This window comes from Nerophis lumbriciformis, linkage group LG02 (genome assembly GCF_033978685.3).
Source record: "Nerophis lumbriciformis linkage group LG02, RoL_Nlum_v2.1, whole genome shotgun sequence".
Taxonomy (NCBI): domain Eukaryota; kingdom Metazoa; phylum Chordata; class Actinopteri; order Syngnathiformes; family Syngnathidae; genus Nerophis; species Nerophis lumbriciformis.
Genome location: NC_084549.2, coordinates 22,370,487 through 22,396,659, shown reverse-complemented (window position 1 = coordinate 22,396,659; position 26,173 = coordinate 22,370,487). Strand labels below are relative to the sequence as shown.

General features: G+C 38.1%; 1 protein-coding gene across 10 annotated transcripts in view; it reads right to left on the bottom strand.

The window, feature by feature from the left end:
* adgrb3 (adhesion G protein-coupled receptor B3) overlaps nucleotides 1-26,173 on the bottom strand; it is a 355,792-nt gene that overhangs the window by 90,313 nt on the left and 239,306 nt on the right. For all 10 annotated transcript variants that reach the window (XM_061958821.1, XM_061958809.1, XM_061958771.1 and 7 more), the window contains 3 exons: nucleotides 25,726-25,834; nucleotides 9,439-9,585; nucleotides 6,296-6,371 (listed from right to left, as the gene is read on the bottom strand). In XM_061958821.1, the coding sequence (XP_061814805.1) occupies nucleotides 6,296-6,371; nucleotides 9,439-9,585; nucleotides 25,726-25,834 (332 nt within the window). The remainder of the gene's footprint in view (nucleotides 1-6,295; nucleotides 6,372-9,438; nucleotides 9,586-25,725; nucleotides 25,835-26,173) is intronic.

Below are 26,173 nucleotides of genomic sequence, written 5' to 3'. Positions count from 1 at the left end.
GTTTGAAGTGTACTGGAATGTTGTGTTGGTTAAAAATTTGTCTGAGGTTCTCAGATAGCCATGATACACATGGAATGACAAAATTTTCACGTCTGTCACCTTTTTCCTCCTCATCCACTCTGTTCTTGTTGTTTCTGGAAATGAAAGCACTTTTCACAAACGACCAGCTGGGGTGACCTCAGGTTTTGAGAGCTTCCCTCAAATGCCTATGCTCTTTCTCTTTGGCCTTTGGGCAGGTAGGAACATTATAAGCTCTGTGTTGTAGGGTTCTGATACTGCCCAGTTTGTGTTAAAAAAGTCAAAAAGTAGGTATTGATCGGTATGTGTGGAGCCCCCTGTTTTCTCCAATGTGGACATCACAGTCCAAAAAAGGCAACTTACTGTCTTTGACATCCTCATGTGTGAACTTGATGTTTTTGTCTACTGAGTTAAAGGGGAACATTATCACCAGACCTATGTAAGCGTCAATATATACCTTGATGTTGCAGGAAAAAGACCATATTTTTTCAACCAATTTCCGAACTCTAAATGGGTGAATTTTGGCGAATTAAACGCCTTTCTAATATTTGCTCTCGGAGCGATGACGTCACAATGTGACGTCACATCGAGAAGCAATCCGCCATTTTCTCAAACACCGAGTCAAATCAGCTCTGTTATTTTCCGTTTTTTCGACTGTTTTCCGTACCTTGGAGACATCATGCCTCGTCGGTGTGTTGTCGGAGGGTGTAACAACATGAACAGGGACGGATTCAAGTTGCACCAGTGGCCCAAAGATGCGAAAGTGGCAAGAAATTGGACGTTTGTTCCGCACACTTTACCGATGAAAGCTATGGTAGGACAGAGATGGCAAGAATGTGTGGATATCCTGCGACACTCAAAGCAGATGCATTTCCAACGATAAAGTCAAAGAAATCTGCCGCCAGACCCCCATTGAATCTGCCGGAGTGTGTGAGCAATTCAGGCACAAAGGACCTCGGTAGCACGGCAAGCAATGGCGGCAGTTTGTTCCCGCAGACGAGCGAGCTAAACCCCCTGGATGTCTTGGCTCACACCGTCAAGAGAAGAATATCGACCCTAGCTTCCCTGGCCTGCTGATATGAGGGTATGTCTACAGAATATATTAATTGATGAAAATTGGGCTGTCTGCACTCTCAAAGTGCATGTTGTTGCCAAATGTATTTCATATGCTGTAAACCTAGTTCATAGTTGTTAGTTTCCTTTAATGCCAAACAAACACATACCAATCGTTGGTTAGAAGGCGATCGCCAAATTCGTCCTCGCTTTCTCCCGTGTCGCTGGCTGTCGTGTCGTTTTCGTCGGTTTCGCTTGCATACATTATGGCTCAATAGCTTCAGTTTCTTCTTCAATTTCGTTTTCGCTACCTGCCTCCACACTACAACCATCCGTTTCAATACATTCGTAATCTGTTGAATCGCTTAAGCCGCTGAAATCCGAGTCTGAATCCGAGCTAATGTCGCTATAGATTGCTGTTCTTTCCGCCATGTTTGTTTGTGTTGGCTTCACTATGTGACGTCACAGGAAAATGGACGGGTGTTTATAACGATGGTTAAAATCAGGCATTTTGAAGCTTTTTTTAGGGATATTGCGTGATGGGTAACATTTTGAAAAAAACTTCGAAAAATATAATAAGCCACTGGGAATTGATTTTTAATGGTTTTAACCATTCTGAAATTGTGATTATGTTCCCCTTTAATGTGCTCGGTGAAGACTTGCACTTATTGATTTCTGATTTTCACCCATGTGTCATCCACATATCTGTACCAATGACTTGCTGCTGTTCCTTTAAAATAGCTCAAAGCTCTATTTTCCATATCCTCCATGTAAAGGTTTGCTGCTATTGGGGATACAGGTGATCCCAAGGCACAACCATGTTTTTGGCAGTAAAACGTTCCAATAATTTGAAAGTAAGATTTAGTATAGATCTATCCTGTAAAGTGTGATCACCTATTAGACGTTGCCTCACAATCTCGACTGCATCCTGGGTTGGAATACAGGTGAACAGGGAGGTGATGCATCAAAACAGTTGTTTTTCTCTCTACAATAGGGCAAAACCATTCTTGCCAAGGCACACCCTCCTGGTTTTGGAGTATACATAATTTGGGTTTTGGCACCATCCGCTAGTTTTGATCTGACCAATCTAAGTCTATGAGCATGAACTGATGAAGCCTACTTGAATGAGAGGCGGAACATCTACTAAGACAAACCAAACAGTCCAGTTGCAATCGATTGAATGCCCTGAGGTCCAAAATACTCTCATCAAGGTCGGGATTTTATACCTGCCAGTGATTTTACAGTCGACAGGGTGTTCTCTTTTTGAAAAAAGGAGCACTTTCCAAGCATAGAAAAAGTGTTATCCTTACAAAGGAAGGCTGTCCTTCTAGCACCAGAGGAGCTGAGAATACTTTTGTCAGACCTTTTATATGCTTTAAGTCACTTTTAGTGACGGACTGCAAAATGGACATAAAACGACTTATTGTTGAACTCGCCGGCTCGCTGTTAGAGTGCTAGAACGACGGCATTTAGAGGGAAGAAAGTAATCCTCGACTTCTTTTTAGGAAATCACAAGCTTGACATTTGGTAAAGGGAGAACCCTCAAGTCTGACACCTCTTGTTGCGCTTATCCTGCTGAGAGGCGTACACGCGTACGGATGCCAGCTGCTCCACCTGTGAACGCCACATTGCCAGTGCAATGGCTGCCCTGTCCCTGTGTGTCATGCTGGTCCAAGGGACTTATTGACATCAGGTGTTTGTTTGGGATACCCTGCTGCTTTTTCTTAGTTATTTACCTATAATTATTCATGCAATAATGAATCCTTATTTGACTTCATTTAGAGGCAACCTGTTTTAAATTGATGCAAAAAGTGCAGTACACTTGCAGAGCAACCTACCACAATCATTTAGAAAGCATTCCTATCACTTCTTCCAGTAAAATATCAGTGTGTTGTAAAGCAGGGATGGGTACTTTTTCACATTTGAATTGATACGGTACAAATTCCTGCTACCTGGTAATCGGTACCAATACTCAATTTTCAGTACTCGTTTTTGTGTTTGAATGTGCTAATAAATGTTATTTGTTCAAAAACATTTAATTTTAAAATTCAATATTTAACTCGGAGCTGCACTGTCCAGTTGTTATCTTGTTTTCTTACAATTTGCAAGTATTAATTTGTACTGTATTATTTATTAGTAGACTTTGCATGCATTTGCAATTCCAAGATGTTAAATGGCAGTAGTGTATAGACTGTAGAGGGTTGTCTTAGTCAAGAAGTAGTCTTTGCCATTAAGTTAATTGTGCCAGTCTACAAAGTGTTTGTACTGTAAGTAGTGTACTTATTACATTCCATCTGTTTGACTGTAACATGCATTGGAGTTTTCATTACCAAATTTGGAGGCGTTGAAATTGCCATGTAAAATTGCTGATGCTAATGAGTGGCATGTCTATGGTAAATACAATTATCCTTAATTAGCATCGCGTTTTGAAAAGTGGAACCTTTCCGTACTTTTAGACTTAGACTTAGACTTAAACTTCCTTTTTATTGTCATTCAAATTTGAACTTTACAGCACAGATAAGAACAACATTTTGTTACATAAGCTCATGGTAGTGCAGGATAAAAAAGCAATAAGGTGCATATATAAATAAATAAATATATATAAATAATATATAAATATATACATATAAAATAAATAAATATATATAAATAAATAAATAGATTACTGTACAGATAAATATATTGCACTTTTTCACATGCGTCCACTTTTATGGATGTATGTTATATTGTCTTTTTTATTCCAGCGAGTTAATCCATTTTGGGGGGAGTTGAGGGGATGATTTAATTATGATGCGTTCAAGAGTCTTACGGCCTGAGGGAAGAAGCTGTTACAGAACCTGGAGGTTCTGCTTCGGAGGCTGCGGAACCTCTTTCTAGAGTCAAGCAGTGAAAACAGTCCTTGGTGGGGGTGGGAGGAGTCTTTGCAGATTTTCTGAGCCCTGGTCAGGCAGTGGCTTTTTGCGATCTCCTGGATAGGAGGAAGAGGAGTCCTGATGATCTTTTCCGCCGTCCTCACCACTCTCTGGAGAGACTTCCAGTCTGAGGCATTGCAGGCTCCAGTCCAGACAGAGATGCTGTTGGTCAGCAGGCTCTCTATAGTGCCTCTGTAGAATGTGGTGAAAATGGGGGGAGGGAGCTGTGCTCTTTTCATCCGACGCAAAAAGTGCATGAGCTGCTGAGCTCTTTTTATAAGAGCTCCGGTGTGTAGGGACCAGGTTATATTGTCATATTTCATTACATTATATATTATATTGATTTTGAGCACCTTCTTGTTTTGTTGGTATGGAAAGTTGCAACATTGCAATAATCTATGCTTGTTTCCCAGCCTAGTGCTTGAGCCGGTGTGGAGTTTGCAACCGGATGTGAAGTCACATGTAACAATGGTATTAAAATACGAGGTGGAAAACAATGCAGCTAAAGGGAGTAATCTATTGCACCCATAAAGCCCTAAAAAACCATCCAAAAACCACCAACAATACTTCATTTACATCTTGTGACCTGAATATTCACCAAATGTTCGCAATATTATTTGACAATATAAATGCTAACTCAGAGGAAGTACATGTAGGTGGTCCCAGAGCGGTAACAAGCTTATGCAGCTATTGACATGTTGAGCTGGTGAGCTGCTACATCGCCTCTGAGTTGTTGAAAGTTAATTGTAAATGATTAATCATGCCTCTCACATGTATAGTAGAAAGTTGTGGCCATAAACCGAGAAATTGGTCAACCTAGACCTGGAGATTGTGAGAAAGACAGAAAAAGACACTTGTTTTGTTTTTCTTTTCTTTCTTTTCTTTTTTTTACCTGGATTATGACTAATTCTTCATATAAACGGGAATATATACAGTTCCCATTAATCAGCATCCCAGGAAGAGCAGACATTGTACAGTAAGTGATTGTTTTATTATGTTTGTAGTTAGTATTTCTGGTTTAGCACTTAGCAATAGGGCTACTTGCTGGATCTGCCCATCACTCAGCTTCTAAAACTGATTTATGGTTGTGGATCATCATTTGTCCCAAAGTATTTGTTGTCTCTCATGAAGTCTGCCATGAGTAGTAGTAGTAGTAGTAGTTGTTGTTGTTGTTGTTGAAGGAAATAGCGAACGTTGTGATGTGTCTGATAAATTATTATGCCGCTTTATGCTTTTAATGAGCAAAATATGTAAATATTACGTTACTATGAATTTGTCTATTACTATATTGAACAAACATATAAACGCAACACTTTTGTTTTTGTTACCATTTTTTATGAGATCAACTTAAAGATCTAAATTGTTTACTATATACACGAAAGACCTATTCCGCTCAAATATTGTTCACAAATCTATCTACATCTGTGTTATTGAGCACTTCTTTATTACCAAGATAATACATCCCACCTCCCAGATGTGGCATATCAACATGCTGATTAAACAGCATGATTATTGCACAGTTGTGCCCTAGGCTGACCACGATAAAAGGCCACTCTGAAATGTGCAGTTTTATCACACAGCACAATGCCACAGATGTCACACGTTTTGAGGAGCGTGCGGTTGGCATGCTTACTGCAGGAATGTCCACCAGAGCTGTTGCCCGTGAATTGATTGTTCATTTCTCTACCATAAGCCGTCTCCTAAGGCGTTTCAGAGATTTTGGCAGTACATCCAACCGGCCTCACAACCGCAGACCACGTGTAACCACACCAGCCCAGCATGTATATATACACAGCATACACAGCATGTATACAAAATGCTGATAGAGGTTTTTGGATGTTTTTAGAGCGCTTTATAGGCGGAATAGAGCGAATCCCATTACTTCCATTGTTAGCTGACTTTTGTTAGCGTTTATTTACGAGTTACTATGCATAAAAAAAAAGATTGTTAATGACACGCAAAAAAAAAAAAAAAAAAAGTGCAGTTCACCTTTTAATACCCTGCAAACATTTTAAGGTTACATTTTTAGGGAATATCCTAAACTTTTTCAAGCCAATCCCACAAAACATCAACACGTTTACTTTTTGCATTAGTCCCTCAAAATGTTTTCTGATCTCTCTTTCCTTGGAACAATGTCTCTGAGGTGTTCCAGAGACAAGGAAGTCAGGAATATTTTACTGCAACGAGTTGATCTACTATTCTGAACGGGAAAACCGACAACTCTTCAGCTCCCAAATGATCAAAACATTTTGTAGTTTGGATTTTTTTGTCGGCAGGCGGGGAAATACAGCCAGGTGGCCCAGTGCTCTTACTTTGGTGAAGGTAGCATGAGTCCAAGGGTCTTGTAAAGAACTGTTCCCAAAATGAAGACAGGCGATCCTTCCATGTCTATAAACAACAAAACTTGAGTTAGTCATATAGTGAAAGTCAAATAGTAAAATAACTGATATTATGCAAATGTGTACTTATTAAAACTGTGACATCATTTGATGAAAAACGTCTGTAAAGCAGTCTTTCTCAAATAGTGGGGTGGGGGGTTGGGCTGGGGGAACCTGCTTTATACTCATCATGCTTCAAACTCGCTTATAAAAGCAAAACGTGCTCATTGTAGTCATTAATCCTAACTTCCTCATTTTAAAGAAAAAAAGATAAATTTGTTTGATAAATTTTTGTTTTCTAGTGTTTTATGTAATATACTCCTGAGTTAAAGATGCTGATGATTTTTTTTATTAATGTTCATTGCATTATTTAATTTTATATTTCAGCATCAAATGGTTCAAGTTGTTAAAAAATGTTTTATAAGTTAAATAAGAAAAAAAAAAACCTAAGTAAATTTCAGACAAGTTAATGCACTTTGAATATTTTCTGTACTTTTCAAATGTTCTTGTATTCATACAATATTGTTGGTATTATTGAACACATTTTTACCTTTTGATAGGTGATAGGTTACTGTGGTTATTTGAAAAGTATATGAATAAGAAGACATAATGAACCACTTAAAGCAAAATGTTATCTTTTCTGTTATTGTTTCTTGTAAGGTTGTCCCATTACCAATATTTTGGTACCGGTGCCAAAATGTATTTTGATACTTTTCTAAATAAAGGGGACCACAATTAAAGGCAGTATTGGCTTTATCTTAACAAAAAAATGAATCGAAAAACACTTTTTTGTCCTTAAATAAAATACTGAATTTACTAGACAACTTGTATTTTAGTAGTAAGCAAACAAAGGCTCCTAATTTGTCTGCTGACGTATGCAGTAATAATTGTATAATTTCTTATTCATTTATTTTGTCAAAATTATGAGGGACAAGTGGTAGAAAATGGATTATTAACATTCTTGTCAATGTATTGTTAATATTTGCTTACTTTCTCTTTTAACATGTTCTATCTACACTTCTGTTAAAATGTAATAATCACTTATTCTTCTGTTGTTTGGGTGTTTTACATTAGTTTTGGATGATACCACAAATTTGGGTATCGATCCGATACCAAGTAGTTACAGAATTATACATTGGTCATATTTAAAGTCCTTAATGTGTCCAGGGACATATTTCCTGAGTTTACAAACAAAAAAAAAAAACAAAAAAAAAAAAAGGCAACAAGATTTTGTGATGATAAAGAATATTGACGTAATCATAGTAGTATCGACTAAATACGCTCCTGTACTTGGTATCATTACAGTATATGTCAGGTGTAGATCCACCCATGGCGTTTGTTTACATTGAGGAGCGCTAGCTGAAGCATGTTTAGTGATTCCTCATCCTGCAGCGATGAAATTTGTAAGAAACTTACTTTTTTTGTTGTCGTAGAGGCAAGGATTAGTGATTTAGAAGTAGCTAAAACACTGCCGACTGCGAATGGACGTTAGCTTCTAGCTCGATAGCCATGTTTAAAAGCACCTCTTGTAGAGTGGCGTTTAAGTATTATAGCTTCACTTTTATCTTTAGTTTTTAAGCCAAAATGCGTCCATTCTCCCTCTTGTGTCCACACACTGTCTGCCTTTAAGTACTGCGTGATTGTGCGCTGCCGAACATGCTCCTCTGCTCGTAAAACCAGCAATGTCGCAACATGACAACGGCGTGCATAAAACATTTATTTTAAAAAGGGAAGTTCAACTATCTTTCTTTATTTTGTATTTTCTTTAATGTTAATAAGCAATGTTATGCAGAGGTGTACTTAAAACAATTTATTGGACAAATTATATTGTTTATAGTCGCGGCGGAGAGTTTGGGGCAGCGCAAAATGTTTTCTTCTTCCTGAGGGCAGGGGTCGACAGAAAATTCTTAAGAAGCACTGCTCTAAAGGGTTAAAATAATTGAAAAAAAAACTTACATATTTGGTATTTTTGATTAGAGCTGAAGTTGTGAGATTGAGCACAAAAGTAAAAAAAAAAAAAAGTCATAATTTTCATGGAGGACTTATTTGTTCTGTTTGGCTTTGGATTGGAGTATTGTCGAATAACTGCGTGTGTATCATACACCTGTGAACAAATTTGACATTTAACATGAAACAAATCGTATGAAGAAAAATAATTTATTATGGAGTAACACAACAAAAATATGGCCAAAATACAGCAAATAATTATTGAATGGACATCAAATGAAGCCTGGGTCCCCTGAGGGTTAAATGAAATGCACAAGTTATAGTATGAGATCCAATGGAGTAAATATTATTATGGTAGTTATACGATTTAAATGTGTGGATTGGCATTGTGCATGAATGATTCATTGATCTGGAATAATTTGCAGTAAAAATCATAGAGTTTTTGGGAAAAAATGACTGAACAAGATGACTATATAGACATTTTAATTTTCCTGAGGGACCTCTCCTGAAGGAATCAATAAAGTACTATCTATCTGTCTAGATCTTATTTTGAAATAGAAAATATGACTTTTCACTGTTAGCTATGTTAGCTACTTCTCTTTGTTTATAATGTATATTTTCTGCTGGATCTACTCTCTATTTTATGCTGCCCTTTTTATTTTATTTTTTATTTGTATTTTTTTTTTTTTGCTGCAGCTGTTACATATACTGTAATATTGTACATGGTAATTGGGATTTGTTATATATTGTATATATTATATAAAAATGTAATATAATAATATAATATATCAGTATATATTATATACTGTATACATAATATGTAAATATTACATATATGTTATATTCTATATTACTACTATGGTACATTTTTAATCTACTTAATACCTGCATTATCCTTTCCATCCTTTGAAACTGAGCTACTGTGTGGATAAATAAAGTTTGTTTAGGTCTAAATCTAAGTTAGAAAGTAACTCTTTGTATAATCTCAAAATGCTGCTGGAGGTCTTGAATGAAAAAAAAAAAATAGGAAGCTCCAAACTGTGACAAATCAGATACAAATGTGTAACTCGGTTTGGAGATGGTGTCTTTTGAGGTAAGGCTATTCTTTGCGAAACACTGGGGAGACAAACCTGCACTTTGGGAGACAAAGAGGCCCTTTGGAATGACCACCTTATCCTCAGAGTTGCGGGCCCAGTCCACCATGCCTTTACGGCCCTTCATGGGGAAGTTGATGTCGGTCATCACTGACACAGCTGGAAGCCTCTGGATGCTGGCCACTGCACAAATAGCACAATCAAACACAAAATGTGTCGGTCAGAACAGTCGACACAAAAATCAAAAGATGGGTTTATGTGAATCATAAAGCAAAAATGGTATTAGTCAATTTAGATGCACTGTATATAATTTCATATACATTTAGATCTAAGCATTCCAGGTATGGCAGCTTTCCATGGAAACAAACAGGAATATAACAGGGGTAAAAGGAACATATGCTAAAAGTTCAAAGCAGGGAACTTAAATGTAGCTGCAAATTATATTATTTATGGTAAAAACAACCACATTGAATACAGATGTATTTGTGCATCCCTCAGTTCCATAAACACACACACACACACACACACACACACACACACACACACACACACACACACACACACACACACACACACGCACACACACACACACACACACACACACACACACACACACACACACACACACACACACACACACACACACACACACACACACACACACACACACACAAACACAAATTCCTGCAAGACTGCTAAGGGCACAATGCATACATTGTTTTAATTGTATTACTGTATTTCGCAGGTTTCACTGCTCTTCAGGTTTTTTTAATTTAATATTATATATATAATCAAATCCCCTGAAGAGCAGGGAAACCTGCGAAACAGGCTTGTAGGGATTTTATTATATTATATGTATTATCAAATCCCCTGAAGAGCAAGGAAACCTGTGAAACAGGCTTGTAGGGATGAAATAGAACTCTGTGTTTTTTCCTGACCTAACGTATATTCCGCTCATAGAGTGATTGGAGCACATTCTTGTTGGTCTCAAATAACATTCATGAAGTTTGGTTCTTTTATGAATGTATTATGGATCTACTGAAAATGTGACCAAATCTGCTGGGTCAAAAGTATACATACAGCAATGTTAATATTTAGTTACATGTCCCTTGTCAAGTTTCACTGCAATACGGCGCTTTTGGTAGCCATCCACAAGCTTCTGGCAAGCTTCTGGTTGAATTTTTGACCACTCCTCTTGACAAAATTTGTTCAGTTCAGCTAAATGTGTTGGTTTTCTGACATTGACTTGTTTCTTCAGCATTGTCCACATGTTTAGGTTAGGACTTTGGGAAGGCTATTCTAATACCTTAATTCTAGCCTGATTTAGCCATTCCTTTATCACTTTTGACGTGTGTTGGGGGTCATTGTCCTGTTGGAACACCCAACTGTGCCCAAGACCCAACCTCCGGGCTGATGATTTTAGGTTGTCCTGAAGATATTGGAGGTAATCCTGCTTTTTCATTGTCCCATTTAAAGCATCAGTTCCATTGGCAGCAAAACAGGCCCAGAGCATAATACTACCACCACCATGCTTGACGGTAGGGACGGTTTTCCTGGGATTAAAGGCCTCACCTTTTCTCCTCCAAACATATTGCTGGGTATTGTGGCCAAACAGCTCGATTTTTGTTTCATCTGACCATAGAACTTTCTTCCAGAAGGTCTTATGTTTGCCCATATGATTTTAGAAATAAAGAAAAATTGTTTGGCCACAATACCCAGGTATTATAAGTATATATATATATATATATATATATATATATATATATATATATATATATATATATATATATGTAGTGGTTAGACTGTCCACCCTGAGATTGGTAGGTTGTGAGTTCAAACCTCGGCCGAGTCATACCAAAGACGATAAAAATGGGACCTATTACCTCCCTGTTTGGCACTCAGCATCAAGGGTTGGAATTGGGGGTTAAATCACCAAAAATGATTCCCGGGCGCGGCACTGCTGCTGCCCACTGCTGCTGCCCACTGCTCCCCTCACCTCCCAGGGGGTGAACAAGGGGATGGGTCAAATGCAGAGGACAAATTTCTCCACACCTAGTGTGTGTGAGACTATCATTGGTACTTTAACTTTAACTTTAACTTTATATCTATATATATATCTATATATATATATATATATATATATACATATATATACACATACTGTATATGTATACATATATAGATATACAGATATATACACATACTGTATATGTATACATATATAGATATACAGATATATACACATACTGTATATGTATACATATATAGATATACATATATATGATACTATACTATATATATACAGAAATATATATGTGAATGTGTGTGTGTGTGTGTGTGTGTGTGTCTGTGTGTGTGTGTGTGTGTGTGTGTGTGTGTGTGTGCGCGTTTCCTTTTCAACCCTTTTAATTGGCACTTTGTGTTGCAACTTGCCTGTGTATGACAAGTGCTATATAAATAAAGTTTTGATTCATTGATTGTATGTGTTATTTTCCTTTTACCACAAAATGTTTGTTCATCTGTAACATTCCAAATTTAGTAATGAATCAATGTACAACAAATGGCCTCAAATTGCACTTTCCAACTGTCGGGGGAGAATCCTGGAGCAAAACAAACAATTCCTTACTGTTCCATTTACACATTCTCAACAGAAAGCATATGATCCCAAAACTAGCACCTGACAACAAGCAGACAGGTAATCTCTCTCATCGCTCTTTCCTTTTCTCTCCTCCCTGCTGAGGCGCGACAAAGCACCTGTCCGTGCACTACGGCAACGACAGGGAAAATTCCCCGGATCAAGCAAACGGGCCTCGGCATTACAAGCCGGAGGATAAAGCTGGCCCGTTCCCCACCCGCTATCACAACCCGTCCCAGTCAGGTGCTACTTCAGAGGGGAATGTGAGGCTAATCCCCATTGATGCAAAAGCTCCATTGTTCATCGCGCTTTTGCCAACAATACCATTTGGATCCTGGCAGGGCTCTACGCTGGGATGAAGACCGTGACAGTGAAGGCGTGTCCGTGTGTTCGGGATGATCAGGGAGAGGCCATGAAATCACATTGCCGCAACGTGCGCAAAATAGGCTCGCCTCCCAGTGCCAGATGCTTGGGTATGGCAGAGGTATGGATGCCTTTTTCAGCGTGAAAGCCAAACCTATAATATTGAGGCTGCCTTTCAGACCGTGGGGTAATTCTGCATGTAAACGGGGCTTTGCATCTGCCTGATGGGGCTCGGCAACACAAATAAAGCGATTGTGATGCAAGTCAGTGCATCGAGGCAATGGAGGAGATGTTCAATGAGGCACGCTGCAATAAGTGAATTGCGACATATTAACACAAAGGTTTTTGGTTTACCTTCACCTTAAGGGACATTGTGTGTGACTACGTTTCACATGAGGGACGCGGGACAAAACTATCCTTCAAAATCTCCCAGCGTGTCTAAAGTACCACTTTGTCCTCCGGGTGCTCATGCGGCAAAGAGGACAAGCTGCTGGAGTCGGAAGCTTTCGCAATCAATGGGCCTCGTTCCACGGTATGTTTTTACAGTTCTACTTGGAATTGTCCTCTTCAGAAAATGTCTGTTTCATCAAAAGTTTTTTGTGAGTGAAAAATTGTTTGGAATTTTGTAACCTCAGGAAATGTGTTGTAGACACCACTATTGAATGAGTTCATGTCGCCTCCATACAACCAGGCACGTGCACAGATAAGACACCTAGTGGTACCTGTGTAAAAGAAAGTGCATCTCTATCCTCCTTCAAAACCACACTAAAAGAACACCTCCAGTCAACTTCAACCCTTGACTAACACCCTCCCCCCTCCACATCCCACCTCCCCGGATTGTAAATAATGTAAATAATTCAATGTATATACTCTGATGATTAACTTGTGTGATGACTGTATTACGCTGATAGTATATATTTGTATCATGAATTGACCCCGACTTAAACAAGTTGAAAAACTTATTCGGGTGTTACCATTTAGTGGTCAATAGTACGGAATATGTACTGTACTGTGCAATCTACTAATAAAAGTTTCAATCAATCAATCAAAAACCTTAAGCATCGGCCTTTTAGCCCTGCGTGAGAAAAGTACCCTTTCTGTTGGAACCCAACTCCCAGCAGGCACACGACATTGATACAACGTTGATTATACAAACATGTCCTTTAAAACTGACTTTTAAACAACATTGGAAAATAGTTGTATTTGTCAATTAAGACAATGTTGATGTCTGACGTGGGCAGCATGGTGGCAGAGGGGTTAGTGCGTCTGCCTCACAATACGAAGGTCCTGAGTAGTCGTGAGTTCAATCCCGGCCTCGGGATCTTTCTGTGTGGAGTTTGCATGTTCTCCCCGTGACTGCGTGGGTTCCCTCCGGGTACTCCGGCTTCCTCCCACCTCCAAAGACATGCACCTGGGGATAGGTTGATTGGCAACACTAAATTGGCCCTAGTGTGTGAATGTGAGTGTGAATGTTGTCTGTCTATCTGTGTTGGCCCTGCGATGAGGTGACGACTTGTCCAGGGTGTACCCCGCCTTCCCCTCGATTGTAGCTGAGATAGGCTACAGCGCCCCCCGCGAACCCAAAGGGAATAAGCGGTAAAAAATGGATGGATGGATGGATGATGTCTGACGTTGTTGGTTGGGAAATGACCAAATTCCAATGGTCAAATCAACCTGACATTGAATAAATGTTGTCGAAAAGCATGTTGTTTCAACGTTGTATTTTGTGTTGTAAAATATTGGTCGGAAAATTACCAAAATTCAATGATCAACTCAACGTCAGAAGCCGACTTAGACGACATGGTCGCGTAGTTATGCAGCAGGAAACTCCGGAGGCAAAGGTGCAGGTGAGACAATGATTTACTATCTATGAAACATGCAAAAACTACAAAAAGACGAGCGTGCCGATCGCACGAGAAGCTAAGCTAAGGAAATAGCTAGCGTGAAAGCTTACCATAAAATCAGGCAAACAAAAGCAAAGCTTAGCTCTGGGGTCGTAGGAATAGACGTCGTAACTGTTGCGTGGAAGCAAACTAGACAGCCAGACAGTCTGTGATGAAAGACAGGAATATGTAGCTCTCTGATTAGTGCCCAGGAGCAGGTGAGCTTCCCGAACACTAATCAGAGGCAGGTGAAACTAATCAGCACCCATGGGTGCTGAAAACAGAACTGAGGTAGTCAAACTAACAGAACAAAACATGATCCGGGTAACAGATCATAACACCGACATTGATTAAACGTCGTCAAAAAGCATGTAGTTTCAATAATATGTTTGAGTTGCTCAACGTCAGGACCTAATTCAACAAGTTCTCAACGTTGTTTTAATGTCTTGTGTCTGCTGGGATGTTTTTCCTTCATTCATTTACGAATAAAAGTTACTCTCTGTCATCATTTCCTCACAAATATGTTTGATATTTCATATTTGAGTCATGGTGAGAATTCTTCCCATAAACTGCTCAACGTCGCTCACAAGCCTTTGATACGTATCCTGTGACAAGCAGTATGAGGCCAACAGGTAATAATAATATTTGTGTTATCTCCTGACGTTGTAAACATTTTTTACCACAACTTTAATAATAAGGTTGCTTGACTCAAATGGAGATTGTCTAAGACTACCTACACTCCCCTATCAAAATGCAAAATGGTTCATTACACTCAACACTGACGTCATAAAGTCATCAAACCTCACCTTTAACATTCACACAGAGGACTATCATTTTGGAACAAGGATGAGGTAATAGAAGAAACGTTAAAATGTAATACATTTGTCAGTGGCAGCATAGGAGAGCATAATGCACAGGTTTCACTTATGGATCTCATGGCCAATAACTGTGGTGTGTTCAAGGACCCTCAATAAAGTTACAAACCGAGGCATTACTAAGTTTTAAAAAATCAGGATGATGCTTAAAGGGTAACATTATCACAATTTCAGAAGGGTTAAAACCATTAAAAATCAGTTCCCAGTGGCTTATTTTATTTTTCGAAGTTTTTTTCTAAATTTTACCCATCACGCAATATTCCTAAAAAAAGCTTCAAAGTGCCTGATTTTAACCATCGTTATATACACCCGTCCATTTTCCTGTGACGTCACATAGTGATGCCGATACAAACAAACATGGCGGCTAGAACAGCAAGGTATAGCGACATTAGCTCGGATTCAGACTCGGATTTCAGCGGCTTAAGCGATTCAACAGATTACGCATGTATTGAAACGGATGGTTGTAGTGTGGAGGCAGGTAGCGAAAACGAAATTGAAGAAGAAACTGAAGCTATTGAGCCATATCGGTTTGAACCGTATGCAAGCGAAACCGACGAAAACGACACGACAGCCAGCGACACGGGAGAAAGCGAGGATGAATTCAGCAATCGCCTTCTAACCAACGATTGGTATGTGTTTGTTTGGCATTAAAGGAAACTAACAACTATGATCTAGGTTTACAGCATGTGAAATACATTTGGCAACAACATGCACTTTGAGAGTGCAGACAGCCCAATTTTCATCAATTAATATATTCTGTAGACATACCCTCATCCGCTCTCTTTTCCTGGGGGTCTGGCGGCAGATTTCTTTGACTTTATCGTTGGAAATGCATCTGCTTTGAGTGTCGCAGGATATCCACACATTCTTGCCATCTCTGTCGTAGCATAGCTTTCGTCGGTAAAGTGTACGTCCAATTTCTTGCCACTTTCGCATCTTTGGGCCACTGGTGCAACTTGAATCCGTCCCTGTTCGTGTTGTTACACCCTCCGACAACCAGTGTTGGGACTAACGCGTTACTTTGTAACGCCGTTAGTTTCGGCGGTAACTAGTAATCTAACGCGTTATTTTTTTTTATTCAGTAATTTAGTTACCGTTACTACATGATGCGTTACTGCGTTATTTTACGTTACTTTTGATGTAGTATCGGCTAGAAACAGAAGCGCTGCGGTGTCGTTCTTCTGAATCTTCCTCTGTCACAAGCCGGAGAGAAGAAAAGAGGCGCAGTCTATGTGTGTGTGGGTGTGGGTGTGGGGAAAAAAAGTTGTTGGCACGTTCAGTCCACACACAGCGTGGTCATGGCGAGCGGAGTAACGGAGGAGCTTGAACGCCCCCGCCATTGAATCGGTGTGTTTATAAGTGCAGACTCGGTTGTGCAAAACGAGGGTTTTAAACACATGCTGAACGTGCTTGAACCACGTTACGACATCCCGTCGCGCACCCACTTCAGCAATAAGATTGTGCCAGATCTTTATGAGCAGGAGAAGAAAAAAGTTGTGGATGAACTATCCCGAGCATCATCTGTTGCGCTCATGACAGACGGGTGGACGTCCAGCGGAACTATAAGCGCTCACTTCATCACAGCAGACTGGGAGATGAGAAGACACGCCCCCTCTACGAGAGTCACCTTGCGCAGGTACTGACACAAGCAGTGGAGGACTGGAAGATAAAGATATCCCAGTCACACGTGATAATGCCAAAAATCTAATAATTACAGAGAATGAGGCAGGACTGGGACCACAGATAGGTGCTTTGCACATGTAGTGAATTTGGCATCACAGAAGGGAATCTCAGTCAATAGGATGGAGCGCCTCTTTGGGAGGATCAGGAAGGTTTCTTACTTCCACCCAAGCACAACAGCTGCTCATGTGCTTAAGACAAAGCAAGAAATGCTAAAGCTGCCTGCTCATATATGATGTCCCAACAAGGTGGAACTCCACTTATGATATGTTGGAGCAGCAGGCAGCTATATACTCTGCATTGACCCACAACACCCTGAAGACAAATGTCACCCTGTCTGATGATGATGTGAGAGTGGCAGGTGAGGTCCTCCAGGTGCTTAAACCCCTCAAAAGTGTTCCATCTCTACTGAGCACTGAAACTTCACCATCTGTGTCAATGATCCTGCCACTGAAAACAAGTATTCTACAATCCATGGCTCCAAGTGTGGAAGACAGCAGCATCACTCCAGATGTCAGGCTTTATGTTTCAAGGAAGATGATGTGCCTTCTTATGTTGCACTTTAACTTGTTTTTTATTCATGGTCATTGGTCCAAGTTTAAAGAAAGGAGGAATGCCTTTTTATGTTGCACTGTTTTTCATTAATTATGTTAAAAGGAAAATAAAAATGTATGTCAAGTGGATCAACAGATTGTATTATTCTCCAGTGCAATAACAGTACTGAAATGAAGGCAAAAAGGGCATTAATGGGAGCTTTAAAAAAAAAAGAAGAAAAAAAGAAGTAACTAAATAGTTACTTTTCACAGTAACGCATTACTTTTTGGTGTAAGTAACTGAGTTAGTAACTGAGTTACTTTTGAAATAAAGTAACTAGTAACTGTAACTAGTTACTGGTTTTCAGTAACTAACCCAACACTGCCGACAACACACCAACGTGGCATGATGTCTCCAGGGTACGGAAAACAGTCGAAAAAACGGAAAATAACAGAGCTGATTTGACTCGGTGTTTGAGAAAACGGCGGATTGCTTCCCGATGTGACGTCACATTGTGACGTCATCGCTCCGAGAGCGAATAATAGAAAGACGTTTAATTCGCCAAAATTCACCCATTTAGAGTTCGGAAATCGGTTAAAAAAATATATGGTCTTTTTTCTGCAACATCAAGGTATATATTGACGCTTACATAGGTCTGGTGATAGATAATGTTCCCCTTTAACCTCCAGGCACTATTTTAATCATAATAGTAATGATGTATTATAATGGTTCTTATTATCCACTGATGATAATTATACGTAAACCGGATAATCTCTACACTCTGAAGTATGTCAACTTGACAGATTTATAAACATATTTCAGTGAATAATGACAAGTTATATGATCATTTAAATGCATATTATTGACACTTTATATATATTCAATTTGTTGCCACTTTTTTGTAAAACAAAACAAGAACTTATTTAGGGAGTTTATCTTACATATGTTCAAATCCAAAACCCAATTAAGGTTTTTTTTCCCCACGTATTTCAAAAGCTGGTTTCAAACAAATTCCTGCTATAGTTTTTTTTAGTGCATGTAAACATACATAGGTGTGTGTGCACAGGGAATTATTGAGGGGTTTAGGGGGGTGGGGCTTTAGGTGCTTTAGGTGCTACGCCTTTGGGCATACCCACCATTTCAAGATATGGGACATTTTGCAGGAAAAAGGGAAAAAATAAGAGGTTTAATTTTCATCACCAATTAACATATAATCAGTGGCTGGAACTCACATTGTTTGTGTTACAAGTAGTCACAAACACTGAGTTGTGAGGCAATCAGGCAGGCAAATAACTTAAGTTGAACTACAACAGTGGTCAGATACATTGTGGTATATTATTAGTGTGATGCTGCTTATGCTTGAATAATGTCAAAAACATAGATTTTTTTATTCAATTTGACCATTCGTTACAATATAAATGTAAAATATGCTGCTGTGATTTTTATCCTAATAAATTTGTGCATAATTTTCCCAGTGGGTGCCCTTTTTTTCTGGCTTGAGCAAAATGTATGTACACTTTCCTGCAAAAAAACCCCCACTTAACGACTTAACGAGGCCGCTATAAAATGCCGTGGTGAGAACTTAATATAGGAAAGCCCTGTCCTGTGTCCAAAAGGAAAATAAGTCACCCGTGTCTCATTAAGAGTTATGCCATGCTGTTGCCAATTCAAAACTAATATGATAAAGTGTTTTAAGGAGAAGCTTGGCAATAACAATTTTTCCCCCTTTGCACCAGGTGTGATTGACACATGCAGATCAAAATTAGGTGAGTAAATACTATTTCTGCTTAATGTAAACAAAAGCAACTGTTTTTCTTACAATATATACCAAATTTTCCGGACCATTATTCATGTCTATTTTCATACAAAGACATTAAAGGGGGTCATATTATATATATTTTTCTAAATTAAAAACACTTCCTTGTGGTCTACATAACATGTAATGGTGGTTCTTTGGTCAAAAGGTTGCATAGATTATGTTTTACAGATCATCTAGACGCTTTCTGACAGTCGCTTCAGGATGCGCCGTTTTGTGGGTGGTTTTATTCACGTGGCTCACCTTCGACAGCGTCTTCTCCCCGTCATTTTTGTTGTAGCGGTGTAGCGTGCAAGGACGGGAGTGGAAGAAGTGTCAAAAGATAGAGCTAACTGTTTTAATGACATCCAGACTTTACTTAAATCAATAATGGAGGAGCATCTCCTCATCTGTGGCTCACCAGTGCAACAACAATGCTGGAAATGAGTTTCGTGAAAAACCGCCTGACCAGAACTCTCTAATTACTAAAGTTCCTTGGGTGAATAATGTATACTCACTACACCGGTAGTTTTTAGCGCTTTCATGCGAGACTACTGACACATATATGTTAGAACTTTATGCTACTTTATTTTAGATAAAAAGAAGCTTATCGACTATATCGTCCACACGGACTACATTGGCTAACGCGAGCACATTTTCAGGACTTATGCAGATCACAAATACAGATCAGCAGGTACCAGAAGGTAAGAAAAGTTGGTTTTGCATAATATAGCAAAACAAAACGCCAGATAATATGTCTGCTAATAGGTGCCATTTTGCAGTCCTTATACACACGCCATAATAATAGTCGTATGTCTGACTACGGTAGCCTTAATGCGCCGACAATCCATCAAGCGGTGCGGTTTCAAAGTCGTACTAAAACATTATGACAGTTTTTTGAGCGCTCTGTGTGATGTTCTACAGTATATTCTCAATGGAACATGGTGATGTTTACTGGCGCTATATTGCCGTCTACACGTATCTCTTATGTGTGACTACCATCTACTGGTCACATTTATCATTGCACCATGTGCCAAATAAAATTGCTTCGAGGTCGGTAAGCACAACCAGAATTATTCCGTACATTAGGCGCACCGGGTTATAAGGCGCACTGTCAATTTTTGAGAACATGAAAGGATTTTAAGTGCCTTTTAGTCCGGAAAATACGGTAAGCAAAACATGATCCGGGCAAGGGATCATCACACTTTGGGCCATTTGGGTTGCAGCGGTGCTCGGTTGTAGACTTTTCCATCACTTGTGGCAGTAATGTTTCAGTCAGTTGACTCAGTGGCGCATTAAAAGCTCAAACGATCAGGAAAAACTCAGGAACAAACGTAAAGGAGAATCTATTGAGCGCATAAATAATGGCCAAAATGATGCCAGAGTTGTGACTGTGACTGTTTAACAGTTATTAAAAGTTTTAACATTACGATGATTAATTTGCAATATTACAAGAAAAAAGTAATAACTGTTGTGAGCAAAAACTTTTTTTGAATGAAAAGGGTAACAGGAAATGTTTTTTTTTTTTTTTTTTCAGAGGAACACGTTATTTTACCTTACAAAAATTTGCATTCTTTATATATGAATGGGGGGAGGGATATTTTTGATATTGTTTTTTTGAAAAATTATAAACATACTTGCAAGAAAAAGTTATTAAATATTTTTTAATCTTATCCAAATACCTCTTTTAAGTCTCAAAATTAAAACATTGGTTTGATATTTTTATTTAAAAGTTTAATATGATTGTGTACTTCTTGAAAACAAACAGACTGAAATTCCTTCTTTGGTTGAAATTGTTCTTTCATCAGCTAGATGACGAAAGAATCTCAAGAGATAATACTGGATAAAATACACTTGAATTAACTTAATAAAGTAGCTGTACCCTGACTACTCTAAACCTGGATAATATATGTAAGTCAAAGTAGACAGTGTCCACTGTACACTATGTTTCATTTATTTCGTGTTGTCCCTTAAGAATATATGGGAAAAATGGTTGCAAAAATTGTGAAAAAACTTGTGAATGTAATGACTCTTGAAAAAATAAGATTTATAAACTCTACAAATATGAATAAATGGGAACTCATCTGGAAACCTTTACTGACATATATTGAATCATAACTTATAGACATTTAAAGAAAAGGAAATAAACAAAAAAAACAAAAACAAAACAAAACTGCCATCTTTTTTGTAGTTGTATTTCTTTTTTATTATCTTTATTATTTTTTGTATTGATCCTACACTGCTATTGTTTTTTTGTGTGTCACTTTTAATATGGTTTTGTCACGGTTTATTTATTATTATTTTTTTATTTTTTTTATTTTTTTGTGACATTATTTTGTATTGTTTTGCATCTGATCAAGCCCTGTGACTTTCTTTTTCTTTTTGAAGTGTGAACAGTGGAGAGATCCTCGGGAGGTGATCTTGTGATCACTTCCTGAGGATCCTTGATGCCGAGGCATATTCATCCATCTTGCTATGGTCTTGATAGCCTGCTGATCCTGAGCCAGAGCAGGATGGATGTATATATATATATATATGTATATATATATGTATATATATATACAATATCTGGGTATTTTATCTAATAATGTCTATACTGTAAACCTTGAGTTGTTAAAGTTCAAGTGCACCTCTCTCCTCAAGTGTGCATGTGAGTGTGTATGAGTGGATGTGTGCTTGTATGAAGGGTTTGCATGAGCAAAGTATGACTGTTAAATGTGTTTTTAACTGTAAAATTCAGTAAAATACTGTATATTTGCAGAAAATGGTTGCAAAAATGCTACTTTTGCACGATAGTGTCCCTTTGAAAGCTGAGTGGAGTATAAATAGGAGACTTGTGATCTAGCTGGCTGTTCAGAAGTTAGGGAAAACATTGCACTTGATCATCACCAAAAATACAACATTTGCAGTACAAACACTGGTCCTAATTGTGCATACAATCCAATACATTAATTAAAGATGCAACGTTTTTGCTTTCTGCTGCGTGGGTGTTTTTAATTGAATTTGACTTTAATCATTTTGTAGACAAAAGTAGTGTTCAACAACTTCAATAAAATTCAATTAAAGAATAACTCCCATTAGGCCTGGGAACCAGTTTCAAGAGTGTGTGTACAGTATACTTGTGTTTTTCCACTCCAACATAATTAGACGAGGTTGATGAGGAAACAATTTCAAGTAACGTTACATTGCGCTAATGTGACTTTTTTCTGTTGTCTTTTTGCAGCTCACAGTCTCCAATGTGCCATTCTCCAAATGCAATGTCCGTGTGCGTCTAAATGACTTGAAAGCTGTAAATGTAACATCAGAAAGTTTTCCTGATGCTACCCCGAGTTCTCAAAGTTGGTTTTCACAGAACACATAACCTCCACAAGTATAATATAAAGGAAGAACACAAAAAAATGAGTACAAATGTGCTTCTTTTTTGACTTATTTAAGTTGCCGCTCACGTTTTGTTCATAGGTGCACGTTGAGGGATGGGTTCATTGCTACGCTATTCTTGGGGGCCTCCAATCCATCATTATGGAAATCATGCAGCATAAAGAGCCTCTGAGTGTCGAGTGTTTGCCATAAGTGGGTCAAACGTTGGCCACTGTAAAGAATACAGGGAAGAAAATGCGGCTCCTCTGGAGGAATTGCCCACCAGCCCAGCTGTTCGTGCTCACATTCATTTGCATGAATAAATCAAGAGCGCCGTTCTATTATTCCATTCCCAGTGAGACGGCATCCATGGCTGAGTGAGAAATGAAATGCCACAGAGACCCGCCATCATCCGAGAGCATGTGCGACACACAAGCTAAAAGAACCCACGAGAACATTAGCGAGGAAAAATATTGTTCCAAGACTCATATCAGGAGACTTTATGTCTCAAAAAAGGGGCGTTTTAATCTCTGCTATGACCAGCGGTGCATTAAAAATGTCTTTCAAGCTCATTACAGCTACAATGAACAACTTCTAATTTCAATACAGCTTGATAACGTTCTATCAGACCCACCCACCATATTTTCCCACATCATAAATATTATGTTATCATGGCAGTACACACTTCAGGACAATGTGTTGACAGTGTGCTGCTCTAATTATATTTAATTGCACTGCAGTTGATCAGATACCTCAATAAACTATTAGACTATGGAGAAGAACATGTCTCAATAAGGCACAGTCATTTTTACTTTAGTGTTCTATTTGATGCTGATGTTGCCCAATGTAATGGCTAATGCAAGGGTCTGCAACCTGCGGCTGTAGAGCGCCACCCTAGTGGCTCCCTGGAGCTTTTTCAAAAATGTATAAAAATAGAAAAATATGGAGGAAAATATATTTTTGTTTTAATATGGTTTCTGTAGGAGGACAACATGACATAAACCTCCCTAATTGTTAGAAATCACACTCTTTATATTACACATGATCCTCTGATGTATGAGCATTTGGCGAGCACCCTTTTGTCCAACTAATTTTGGCGGTCCTTGAACTCACCGCAGTTTGCTTACATGTATAACTTTCTCCGACGCTGCCACAGAAAGACGTGTTTTATGCCACTCATTCTTTGTCTCATTTTGTCCACCAAACATTTTATGCTGTGTATGAATGCACAAAGGTGAACTTTGTGGATTTTATTGACTTATGTGGAGTGCTAATCAGGCATTGTTGTTACAATGCTGGATACTCATGTTAAACAATGTCAAAGCATCAAATCAGACAGTTCATGCATTTTGGTGTGAGCTTGCAGTTTTGGATGTGTCTGTTCACAGCGAGTACACAAAATGACTGAGGAGTTTTCGACTGGTGCACTCGCTGGCAGATTTCACTCCAAAGTGCAGCCTGACTGGATAAAACTGTTACCAAGTGTTGTGCAAAATAAATGACATGCATTCAAGTAAAAGGTTTAATCATTTTCCTCGATGACATTCTAAAACTTAAATTGCATTTGGGTACAAATATTAGGGTATTTTCTGAACCCAATTTTTAATATGAAAGCTTATAATCACCAGTGTTATTCATGATTAATCCAATTTCTAAAATATACATATAAACACACACACATATATATATATATATATATATATATATATATATATATATATATATATATATATATATATATATATATATATATATATATATACGGGCTTCACGGTGGCAGAGGGGTTAGTGCATCTGCCTCACAATACGAAGGTCCTGAGTAGTCTTGGGTTCAATCCCGGGCTCGGGATCTTTCTGTGTGGAGTTTGCATGTTCTCCCCGTGACTGCGTGGGTTCCCTCCGGGTACTCCGGCTTCCTCCCACCTCCAAAGACATGCACCTGGGGATAGGTTGATTGGCAACACTAAATTGGCCCTAGTGTGTGGATGTGAGTGTGAATGTTGTCTGTCTATCTGTGTTGGCCCTGCGGTGAGGTGGCGACTTGTCCAGGGTGTACCCCGCCTTCCGCCCGATTGTAGCTGAGATAGGCTCCAGCGCCCCCCGCGACCCCAAAAGGGAATAAGCGGTAGAAAATGGATGGATGGATGGATATATATATACATATATATACATATACTTTCATAAATATATATATGTATACATATATATATATATATATATATATATATATATATATATATATATATATATATATATATATATATATATATATATATATATATATATATACATATATATATATATATACCAAAATGTATCATGGCTTACACATTTATATTTCAACTGAGCTTATTTAATCCTACCCCTTTTCCAATTGATAGCAATTTAGTAGCACATATTCACTTCCTGTCCTCATTTTGTAACACAATTTACATCAACGATTACAACAGATTCCTTAATTATAGTTAGGTCCGATATGGTTCACATATGAGATTAATATCTCATTTTCAATAAGGCTCAAGATGTTCATCAAAATTCTTCTTCCTTGTACTTTGTAAACACCATCGGTTTGAACAGCCTCTTAAACTGGATCATATTAGTACATTGTTTAACTTCTTTGCTTAATCCATTCCATAATTTAATTCCACATACTGATATACTAAAGGTTTTAAGTGTTGTACGTGCATTAGATTTTTCTCTTAGGTAATATGTATCCTCTTTTGTTGAGAAGAATTGTTGAATCGGGTAGCAGTATGTAAAAAGTCGTATTGATAGGCACATTTTGAAATTTGGACAATATATATATATATATATATATATATATATATATATATATATATATATATAAAAATGTATGTATGTATATATATATGTATGTATATATGTATACTTGTATACATATATACAGTATGTGTATACAGGTGTATATATATATATATATATATATATATATATATATATATATATATATATATATATATATATATATACAATGCAATTACATATAGTCCAAATGTAAAAATGTGCCTCTCTTCTTACATAATTATGTCTAGATGTGAATTGAGCACGTTAAAGCCCCGTTGCTCTGTTTTAATAAACATTATTGATCCCCAGCAGTTTTCCTCCAGTCTGTGCGCCACGCATCATTTCTTTTAAACTAATGATAGTCGTAGAAACAAAGGCTCCAAGGCCGACTCTTACCCAAGTTCCCAGTCATCAAATACGCATTGTGGAAATCCTTCATGCCCAATCCGACAATGTGGATGAATTCCTCAATGACCTGCATGAGCTCCACCGCTCCGGGATAGATCTGCACGAGACAAAGAAATTATTAAATGCATCAAAGATAAAGCACCTCATTTTCCACTCTGCTGCTCAGGGTTTACACACACTGAGACTGTCTGTGAGGGAACAAACAACATGAAGTAAAAATAATGAGATAGGAAATAAAAGCCTGGGGTTACAGATTATTGTAATGTCCCCACACAGTTATTACTAATATGATTGCAATCAATGATTAATTATTATCAAGCAATTCTCATTATTATCTTTATCAATTAATATAATGTATATTATCGTTACTTTTATATTTTGGTTTCTTAACTATTTGAATCTAGACGTTTGCAAGCATGACCTACAAAACTAGAAT